Raw genomic sequence first — 11,761 nt, forward strand, 5'->3', positions numbered from 1 at the left:
CGCGCGTTTGCACAGCGGCCAGCCATTTCTCCGCCGGCTCTTTATGTCATATGCATACATTAAGCGGGATGTACGCGGAAGAAGCTGAGGGGGTGAAATTGGGGATACGGTATTTGGACGATTTCCGGTGAATAGGGTGGGCGATTTCAGCCAAGGTGGACAAGGCAAATAGAAGGGGGTGATTGCAAATTGTGCGCTGAATTTTGGTGGATCCGTGAGAAAAGATTGAAAGGTGTACGTTGATGTGATCGATTACGTTATTGCAAATGGAAGATTGGAAAGGTTTTGTCTTGGGAGAGATTATATACAAGGAATTTTTATCGTAAATGATGAAATAACGAGGAAGAGATTGAAAAGGAAATTGGAAAGGTTTTTAAATAATTATAATAATAAATGGTTTTAAATATTGTAGGGAGAAAAATTTGCAAGACAGGAAGAAGATTTAATATGATATTGTAATCCTATCCTAATTCCTTGTTATATATTAAAAAAAGTTAATCCTTCATAATTAAATGTAAATCTTGAGACGAATAACAATCGGATGATGCATTAAACTTTAAAGGAAAGAATCAATGAGTAACGTTCCTCTAATTCATATAATCTAATATTCCTCCAATTTATTAATTTAAGTAATTTAAGTAACTTATTCCCTCTAGAAGAAAACGGAATTTTCCATTAAATTGTATCTCTCGAGGAAAGTGTGACGATGGAAACCAGTTTGTAATTATTCGAATGTCTCAAATCCAATGGCGTTACGGAATGATAGTCAGGCATAGCGGCATTTCCGCACGATTTCGCGAACGATTTAATCACGGATTAATAGATCGCCGCAAAAGCGATCCCCGAGGCTTCCACCCTGGTTAATTAATTGCGCGCATATATTTGCCGAGGAAACCCGAATTAGTAGAATCTGAACTGAAATCGAACGTTCTCCGACCGATTGCACAGGTTTCTCAGGCAAATAGCGTATTTCGACACCGTCTACTTCGTAAACACCTTCCCAGACATGTGCCTCGGAAGTCTAATCCTTATCGATTCTCCTTTTCCACGTTACGATTATTAATAGATGCATATATAACGATAAATAATTAAATCCGCAGGAGTAAGTAAACATATATTGTAATTTATATTTATATTAAAAAATACTTGAATATTTTGCCTTAGAAAATTGATGAATGCCAAATTGATTGTACATTTAATATTTTAATTATTTATCGTCGTAAAAGTTATAAATCTGACGAATTGATCGATTACAAATCAATCTCGAGAATATATTATTTCAAAATCTCGTAACGAGAATTTGAACAATTTTCAAAGCATTTTCAAATTATCTTTCGCGCGCACGCATACGCAAAAAAGCAAACAAAACGATCGAGCCGTCTGTCGACGAGCACGCTTTAATTGCGAAAGGAAGAGAATAAAAAAAAAAAAAAGAAGGAACGAGGAAATAAAGAAAAAAGAAAAATAACATTTAATCAAGCACCAGCACGAATGGTGCAACGGAATAGGGGAAATAGTCTAAAAATTCCCGACACGAAGATCCAAATGAAAATGACATCTCTGCGTCCCAGGAATCCACGATTCGTCATTAGCTTGACAAACGTTTCGGCGGGATATTTTAAAATGCGAGTAAACAAACGACACTTACTGTACAGGCGAATGGTGCCGTCTGTCTCCCCACGTGGGTTTTTCGCGACGCACTTGTAGCTACCGTAATCCTCCTCCTGAAAAACAGAATGGTAATGATGTTAGAGAGAGAAAGAGAAAAAGAGAGAGAAAGATAGAATCGAAATCTGGCTTTTAAGCAAGATTGCGCTTATCGAAAGTTTGATTATTTAGCGAAACGGTTTCGCGCTGAAATCGATTGACGAAAAATAGGATGAGTTTAAGTCGAACTTATATCGATTGATTCGCCATTTCTTTGAATTTTATTATCATTTTATTTTTCTTTTTATTTTGAATACGATGCGAATAAAAAGTTTTGAGAAATAAAAAGTTTTGATTTTTTGAAAAATAAGAAGAGATATTAAAGGAGATATTAAAATTGGAAATTTTGTAGTTCGAATGAGATTTTATATGAGGAATTATAGAAAGAAAAGAAGATATGGAAAAGTGGAAATGTATTTGGGAAATTGAAAGTATTTCGAATTTGTATTCCTTTCCTTTTTCAAAATTGTAAAAGGAAAGAAATATCCGTTTAAATCTATTAACCAATCTATAATCATATCGCGATTTTATCATCCATTTTTACTATCAGAGAAATTCAGAGAGATTTTTCTTTTTTCATTACATCTGTTTCATTTATTAAGAATAAAGGAAGTTGAATAAAAGAAACTTCTATCTTTGCTCGTTTGTATTTCTGAAATTTTTTCTATGACGCATTTATTATCCTTATAAAAGCAACGCAATAAAGAATCGCGAGAAGTAAAAGAAAACAGAGGGATAGGAGGGGAAAAAAAAAAGGATATTTTTCTCGAGCTTGATGACGAGAGAGAGAAAGTTTCTCTTTTATACGGACATTTTAAGGATATCCTTTCCATACGCGAAAATAATCTATGAATAAATCTCGTGAGATGCCGTGAAACTTTTCAAATATCACCTGTTGGCTTCGCGATTTCTCGTATTGGTTGAAGTTAGGATTAGTAGATGAACATTCTCTTCTCATTTCGTACATAAAGAGTCTGGAGATTAGTATTATAGATTAGTATTATAGAAATATTATTTGAAATTATATATGTATGCGTAATATTGTATGTTAATTTTAATCAAATAGAACTGAAAAATAATTTTTAATAGCAAAATTTATTAAAAATGTGAATTTCCTTTATTCGCTATCTTTATTTTTAAATTCAAAAGTGTTAAAATTTAGAGTGCAAAATATAAAGTTCTAAGAGATAAAAATATTTAATAGCGAAAAAAAGAAAAGATAAACTAGAATACTATACTTCCTTATTTTTTATACATTTCTTTTTCTTTTTGTTGTATACGTTAATAATTCCAGTGCACTTTTAAAATGAAATTATATAATACACGTTTTTTTAGAAAATACGAATTGTAAAATCGTAGAAAGTGAATTAATCGTTAAATAATTATTATATTTAATACGAAAATTAAAATGTTTTTATACGAGATATCCATCTTCGAGCCGTTTATTATACGTTAATTAACCAAGCAAATCGTGAAAAAAAAAACTGGCAAGAAGCTAGCCAAACGAGGGAAAAAGAGCACGTGATCTTCGCGTTCCAGGCTACTTAAGAAAAAACGAGAAAAAAGAAATTCCTAATTCAGGGAACGCCGGAGAATGGAAGAATATTTGCATCGCAAACAAACAACCGAAAAAAGAAGGACCGACGAGGTACAGTTATATGGAACGAAATAAAAAGATAGAAAATTAAAAATAAAAAAAAGACTAAGGAAAATTACTTCGTCGTCGCCAAGAGAATAGCGTTTTATTAATAATATTGAATCTTCAAATTTATGCTCAATTACGGGACTAAATGGAAACTATTTTTATTTCTCTTCCCATCTGTTTTTTACTTAGATCTTGGATGATATTCGCGATCATAGAATTATTTTATATTGCACGAGTGACAGAATTTTATAAAACGAGTTAAAAATATTTCGTAGAATGATGGATGAATACGTAACAATAGAACTATCACAATGAAACTTGTCAAAATAGTAATTAAAAACAACGAGAAGAAGCTTTTGGCACAATTAAAATTGACGTTTTTATCGAAACAAAAAAATATACATTCAATTTATTAATGTATATAATATAATATCAATTATCATTATTTACATACAACATATATGGGTTATAATTTTATCATGGAAATCTATTCAGGAAATGGAGAAAAGCATGCCATTGAAGCCACTTTTTGTTTTATCCCGATATCTCAAATAATTACCGAGATATAACGATTCAAAATGTCTATAATGCTTAACATAGCGCAGAGGCTGATGAATGAAACCGTGACCTATATTGTTTCTTGGAAATGCTTACTACACGTTTTTCTAGGAATCGCGTCTGGCACTTGTCTGGAGTTTGGAATAGGTCAGTGAGACGAGGAGCGAGCGAGAGGTCCGAGTACGGGACAAGGATGCAGATAGTAAACGATTAAAAATTACCTTTCTCTTTACACGACGATATCTCGGGAACCGGAAGTCGTATCGGAACAAATGAAAGAGCGTTTTAAAGGGCAAGATCCCGCGCTTCTAATCATCTTTCATTCATCGACCGGAAGTCATTATCTTCCGAGTTATAGCGGTTTAAATTTTTCCTAATTTTAATAGGATTCAATCGAGTTTTAAAGTGAACTGCACGAAAAATACGTATAACGATCTTATTAATGGTATATTAGAATTGATTTGGAAGTTATTTAAAGTTTTTTGAAGTTTGAAATGAGTTGGATATTTAATTAATCAATCTGAGTTTTGAGTTTAATTGTTGAATCGAATTATTTATATACGCATTTTTGGATATTAAAATATAACAATGTTATTATTATTTTTATCCCATTGTTCGATAAAAATTATTTTTCGAATGAATTCATCGAGATTTTATTTCCTTAAAAACGATTTTCAACGCGTCGCTCCGAGACACGTCCCAGCGAACGCGACAAACGAATTGTCTTTGCCAGATGTTGCAATTCAATTGGTAATGTTCGCGTCAATACATTGCGGATTTTGTTTCATCGAAAAGAGTATCGGTTAGCTTTTGATCCATTGACGAACGATATTAAAATAATTAAAAGACGAATCGAATGAAGTTTTTCACAATCAACGCGAATCCGGTTTTGCTTCTTTGAATTTTTCATAGAAATGGAATGAAAAATTGATTGCCTTTTTTTTTTTTTTTTCTTTTTTCAAATGATTGTCCATCAAAAACAAAATTATCGAGAAAATGAAACGCGTACTCTCGCGTAATCGAGTTAATTTTGTTGTATCGATATTCCCACTTTAATTCAGCATCGAAAGTTTAATTATTTTTTAATTAAAACAAGAAGATCTAATTCGAAATAACGTAAGCATAATTAAAATTTTAAATACTCCTTCGTCGAACGTATTTTATTTTTATTCCTCAATATTTTTTTAAGACGCAAAAGATTATAAATAAAACCCTACCCACCTGCAGATCGTGTATCGTTAATGTCATATGCGTCTTGTACGAGGGTTTCTCCGGTGTGGAAGTGGTCTTGTATTTGTTGCTACCCTGAATCATCAGGCCATCCTCCCTGGTCCAGTAATTCAAAGAAGTTGGATGAGCCTCGGTGTAGCATTCCAACGTGACTGAGTGGTCCAAGGGTGCACCGACCAATTGGTGCGGTATCCAGAGCATAGGGGGGACTGCAACGAGAAAAGTGATTGATTGGCTCATAAATGTTCCAATTACTAGCGATACAAGCAGGAGCGTGGCGTACGGATCGATAACCGGTCCACGTCTATAAATCTTGGCCCGAGTTTGTCGAACAAGCGCTGTATACGCTTCTCGATTCGATCATGCTCTTAACAGCCGAGAACAAAGCGGTGGTCTGAACGTCTCATCAACGAGATAAAAGATATTTCTCTGATTGTAACGTTGTAATTTTCTTTTTTTTTTTTTTAGATAATGAAATGATTAAATGATGTTAATTTTGGCCGATGAAATTTTATTTAATTCAATGGGATTATCTAATTAATGAATTATTCGTTATTAATAGATTTGGATGTAAAGTAAAATTTCTGTAAATGTAATTGAAAAAAAATTTATTTGATAAAAGTCTGTATTGGTTATGAATATAGTTTGGTTTTTATTTTAACATTTTAATAATTAATTATTATGCTTCAATGATATACCACAAAAAAGGATTATTAAAGGATTTCAAATTATAGGATGTTTTTACGAAAGCCTCGTTAAAAAAAAGATATATTACAAGTTGATTTTTATTGACTTTACGTCATCTAGTATTGCTTTAAAAAAATTTAATATTTCTATAAATATTATATAGAACGTTTTAACTTTAAATTTTAAAAGAACTCTCCGATACAACTCCGTTATAAAAAATTTAGAAAAAATCCAGGAAAATTATACATTCGCAAAAATAACGTTTTTCGATTTTTTCAGCAAAATCGATCGCTCATCGTCTCATTGAACGGTTATATATGAAATAAATGTTCGATTTTTTGAAGTTAAATACACCGTTACGACGCATAACAGATTCCACCATTAGAAACAACAATCCATCACCTGGTGGTGGTGTTGTAAAACGGCGAAAAAATGGCCGCCCTCTCTTTCGTTCCTTTAATTCAAGGAACTTTATCGAATTTCCATAAAATATCACCGGCATCCGTCTTCATTCTTTTCCGCCGAGGAACACGGCATTGCTCGTATTCAACGTGGGAAACGCGGTCGAAACATTGACGCAAGTTTTCGCAACAACCTTGTGCCACCTTGTGTTGTTTCGAGCCCCGTTGTCTTTAATCGAGCATCTTGACGTTAATTTGCTCTTAATTGCTCGACGCCCGCGGCGCGTAAATCAAAACTTAACGAGAAGGTAAGAGGGGAGGAGGGGTGGAGAGGTCGATGAAAGAAAATAGAAAAGTCTCAACAACCGGGCAAGAAGAAGCAGCTGAAGAGGAAAAGGAAAAAGTATGCTAACGGGCAGAATCAAGTTTCTTCTTAAGGAAATATTGGACAGTTAGATGGTTAATGTTGTCGTAGTAAATTATATTTTGAATTTCTGTTCTATAAAGAGGTATAAGAGAATTTTTTGAAATAGAATATTTGTAAAATACGTAGATGGTGGAGAATATTTTTTTATAAAAATGGAAAAAACTTGATACTTTAAAATAAAACCGAAAATTTATTTTATTTGAAACGTTTAGTGCATTTTTTTTTAAATAAACAAATGATATTACACGCGTGGCGAGTGAAAGTTTTACAAAAGTTTTGAGAATAGAGAATGTTGATTGTTTATTTATTTATTTATCAATTGGTAAAAATTGTTATATATTTCTCGTTGATTCGTAGAAGGATAATTGCGATAATCGATAAGGTATTTGAATAGGGAAGGGAAGAATTGCATTTGGGTTAATCGGATCTTTTTAAAGCCTATTTACGAGTTAGAAAAGTGGAGAGGAAACTCTTGTATTCATTTGTGGCACGGATCGATGCTGATTGAAAAGTAACGAAAATGGTACGGATACGAGTTTGTTTCGTAATGTTCCCTGTTATTCAACTTTGTTCCATCGTAATTATGATCGCTGCTTTGTATCTCGTTTCGTTGATTGAGCAAATTAATTTATAAGTGCAATAATAGGAATTTATTTAACGAAGAATAAATTAGCACAATATTATAATTTTCAATTATACACGAAATATTAACTATTTATTACGAAAGGAGAGTAAATCCATTTAAAAAGAAAAAAAAAAATAACTCAAATATAATTTGATATGAATTTGATCAAATCAATTAAATTCATCGTTAAATTAAATTGTAGAATTGTTTATTATGAAAGAGGTAAGTTCACTTTCCCTAGCTTAATTAAACATAATTTTATGTCTCTTATAGAATCTCCAGTTATCGATAACTCATATTGATTATATATGAAATTCATTTATGCATGATGTAATTAATAAAATTATATTAAAACATGTAACAATTATATAATTAACTCGAATAATTCGTACGATAAATGTATTCAATATCGACTATTTTTATTACAATAATAATCAAAAGTTTGAAAATGATATACAATATTGAAAAAAAGAAAGAGAATACTTTATAAATTTCATTGAAATTTAACTTTCATCTTCTAAATATTATAACCAATACTTCAATTCGAATTTCATATATATTCATATATAATTTCATAGCAATATTTCAAGCGCATTTCATATATATATTTTTCAACACCCTTAAATTTCCAAATCGTCCCCAATCGCAATCTAAGTATTATTCTCCGATCGGAAATGAGAATTGCGAGAAATTCCAGGGGTGTACATCGGTCATGATTAATCCCACCATTTCTTTTTTCTTCTTTTTTTTCCCCTCTTCCATTTCAACACGTTAAATCTCAGAAAATAAGTCATGCAGGATTTACCACGCTTAGAGCCGCGGAGTTGGTCCAATAAAAAAGTAATTCCGCCACGACGAATGGTTTTCCATAGGAACCCTCGTGCCCCTGATAATGCCTCTATGGGATGGGAGTGCTTCAATTTAACTTAAACCTCGTAACAATACACCAGGAGACCTCGAACTTTCCCGCGGTCACATTTTTCATGAAGTTCGAGACGAGTCGAGCATAATTCACGCGAAAACGTTCGCGACAAGGAAAGGTGGAAGGTGTGGAAATGGAGTATAATTCTTAATATTTGAGGGTAGTACGAACATAATACATTGTACGAAAGTCTTTGTAAAATAATATTCTTTTGCACAATTTACTGTAGGTTTTTTTTTTATTTTTTAGTCGAATCGATTATAACGATAGACGATTTTTATTTTTAAGGAAATTTTTTGTTTTTTAAATTTTATAATGATGGCGAAGATAAAGTAAAATTCTAAATTACAAAATATGGAGGATTTGACGATCTATTAAATCGTTTTAAAAAAGATTCTTAGAAAAAATTGTATAAAAATACATGAAAACGTGTTAAAATTTTGTGACTTGATTTCTTCTCCTCGAAAATTTTTGATATATAACTTATTTGCACTGTATGTACACATAAATTTTCATTCGAATCAGAAATGATTGAATTTTTCTCGTGTTAAAACAAACATTTGAACAATTATTACAGTTCATGGTAAAAATTATACTTTTACGAGCAATGCTGCAATGCAAAATTTATTAAGAAAGAGAAAGTTTCAATACCGATATTTTTTCAATTTACAAAATTGAATCTTATTTTTATTACTTTATATATTGTCATACTTTTAAAAATTGCAGCAATGATTCATTACAGCATTATTTATTCATCCCTTAAAAATTAGAATCGAACAATTTAAAAAAAAAATAACGCATCCATAATTTAAAATATATCTTGCGAAAATATTATACCGCGGAACAATCTTTCGTGGTAAAAGAGATTTAAATTTGAAAAGAAGAAGAAGAAGAAGAAGAGGAAAAAAATGAATTTACTGACGTATTTCAGTCAAGTTATAATAAAAATTTCTGTTTCCATATTCTTTATTACATCGTCACTCTTCCGCACCGGAAATTATATTTCCTATTACACTATTCAAAAGTCGCAACTATCGCGTACTTTTTAACACCCCATGCAAAGTCTGCATTAAATACCTCACCCTTATAACTTATGTACTTTTTAATTCTCCCACGCATTTTTACAGCCTGGCGAATTCAGCGAGACACTGCATAAAACGAAAAAACACCTGGGAATATAGAATTCTAGATTGAAGTCGCTAATGAACTGCCTGCATTATTTCGTTCACGCGATCAACATTCTATCCGACCCACAAATCTTTCTCTCCTTTTCTGTCGAGACTTTAATTTTTATTCGAGCGAGAATGATACAAACACCTGATATTACATAAAAAAAGAAAGAAAGAAAAAGGATAAGATAAAAGAGAGAGAGAGAGAAAGAGAAAAAAACTAATATTGCTCTGTTACTTTACTCAACCAAAATTTTTTCCTTTCATCACCAAACACGTTGCGCGTTTCTCTCTATGAAAGGTTGCTTAACTTTTATTTTGAAAGAATAGTACGGATATCCAACATTGTGTAACATGGGGAGAGAAAAAAGAAACAAATAGAATAAGAAAAGGAGAGGGAAATTTAATTTTATTCTACTCAATTAAAAAACATAATTTTTTTTGCTCGTGCTACATGAGCTTGTTTATCTTTTATTCTACAAAAAAAAAAAAACAATTAATATTGTGTGCAGAGAAAAAAAAGAGAGGAACAAAAATAGAAAGAAATCTGAAGATTTCACATTTCCACAATTTTATTCAACTAAAAAAAATAATTCTTATCTTCATCATATCTCAGATACTTTGCGTTTCTCTACGAGAACTCACTTAACTTTTATCTCAAAAGAACGATACCAATATCCAATATTGTATAATAGAAAAGAAAAGGAAAAATAGAAAAGGAAGAATAGGAGACAGAAAGAGAAAGAGAAAGAGAGAGAGAGAGAAAAAATAAAGAACAGAGAATGAAATCTGATTTTACTCCATCTCGAAGACGAAGACTGATACAAAAGCGTGCAGATAGTAAAGAGCTTTAAAATTTAAATAAAGATTCTCCGTCGAATGGTTTCAGGAAGCAACTTTCACCCCTCTCATTCCACGGGGAATTACATGGCTCCCTATCTCGCCAGCTTTAACAGCGGCTGCAAGCTTGATTTTCTTGATCCCTTAAGATTCTTCGGGGCATGTTTTATTTAAGGAACGTTGAAAGCTTATCTTTGATGTCGACGGATACATGATAAATAATTTATGTTGTTAAACGGGTTGAACGTCTTTTAATAACCGGCCACCCTTCCCCTTTCCCCCTCCTGTTCTCATTTCATAGAACGTTCCTTTTTAATTCAATCTATCCTCCACCACCTCTCCCCCTTTCAGGTGGTCAAAGGATACAGAGAAACTCACTTTCCCTCGTTCCCCTTTTTATTTTTAATCTTAAATAAATTTGTCGCGATTTCATTCTCGGGTTAACCTGTGCCACATGGAAATTTATTTATTAGAATTTTCCAAATATATCGCCATTTCAAAATACTCATTCCGTGCCATTGATCTGTAAATAATGGTAATTTTATGAAGTTATGTTTGTCCAACGTGAGGATGGAAGGGAAAAATTGTAGGTCAGTAGTTTTTGCAAATTAATTAAGCATGCAAAATAAATATTTGATTTGCGACAAACGAATTTTTGAGGTTGCACGGTTGAAAAGGAAACATTGTTTTCCATTTTTTTTAAAAATAAATGTGCAAGTTATTATTGTAAAATGTGGAAGAGATCGATTTATAAAAATTTATAAGATCAATTTTGTGACTCGTGACACCTAAAGAGATTCTTTCTCGAATGAAATTCAAGGAAGTATACACATCAGGAATTCAATAAAAATACCTTGAAATGGAATGGAAAAAGAAAAGTGATGCAGGGAGGCAAGTGGATGTAAATTATCTGAAAATTTAAATAAACATTCTCCTTGAATTGCTTCGGTGGAACGAAGTGCATGCCTTTGAGAACCTTCCTCCTTTATCCCATACCCACTTCCATTGATTTTCCCCACCTCTGTTAAAATTGCTTTCATTTTCTACTGTCTTCGTGCACAAATGCCAGATCTACGAATGTTACGTTGGGTTAGTTTAATAAAAACCATGGGATACATTGTAAAAATTGCTTTTGCTCTCTATCGAAATGAAATTTTATTGAAAAACAAATGGAAACACCTATCGGGAACAAAAGTCCATTATTTCCATTTTTACAAAACTTTATATATTTTATCAACTTTCCCTCTATATATATATATATTTTTTTTTTAATCTAAATAAAATAACAAGTTTTTATTAAAATACAGCTAAATGGAAGTTGTACAATAACTTTACATAGATGGGATTCTATTTTTCGTGTAAAATGTATTGTACATGTATTACAGAAAAATGATTGTGCAATTATTTTATCCCTGCAAAAATCTCAGCAATTTGACAAATGAAAGAGAGATGATAAAATTAATATTCTTTTAATGGTAAAAATAAAATATCAAAAATTCCTTTCTTCTTTTATCTGTTTCCATAAAACAAAAAAAAAAAAAAAAAAAAAA

The 11,761-nt window shown here is 31.7% G+C and overlaps 1 protein-coding gene across 1 annotated transcript in view; it reads right to left on the reverse strand.

Moving 5' to 3' along the window:
- Positions 1-11,761, reverse strand: part of LOC102674794 (lachesin-like) — a gene marked incomplete at its 3' end in the record, with an annotated part of 258,036 nt that overhangs the window by 8,281 nt on the left and 237,994 nt on the right. The window contains exons 6-7 of the mRNA XM_006618682.2: positions 5,132-5,349; positions 1,649-1,724 (exon numbers count right to left, since the gene is read on the reverse strand). Coding sequence (XP_006618745.2) covers positions 1,649-1,724; positions 5,132-5,349 — 294 coding nt within the window. The remainder of the gene's footprint in view (positions 1-1,648; positions 1,725-5,131; positions 5,350-11,761) is intronic.

Source organism: Apis dorsata, unplaced genomic scaffold (genome assembly GCF_000469605.1).
Source record: "Apis dorsata unplaced genomic scaffold, Apis dorsata 1.3 scaffold_367, whole genome shotgun sequence".
NCBI classification, from domain to species: domain Eukaryota; kingdom Metazoa; phylum Arthropoda; class Insecta; order Hymenoptera; family Apidae; genus Apis; species Apis dorsata.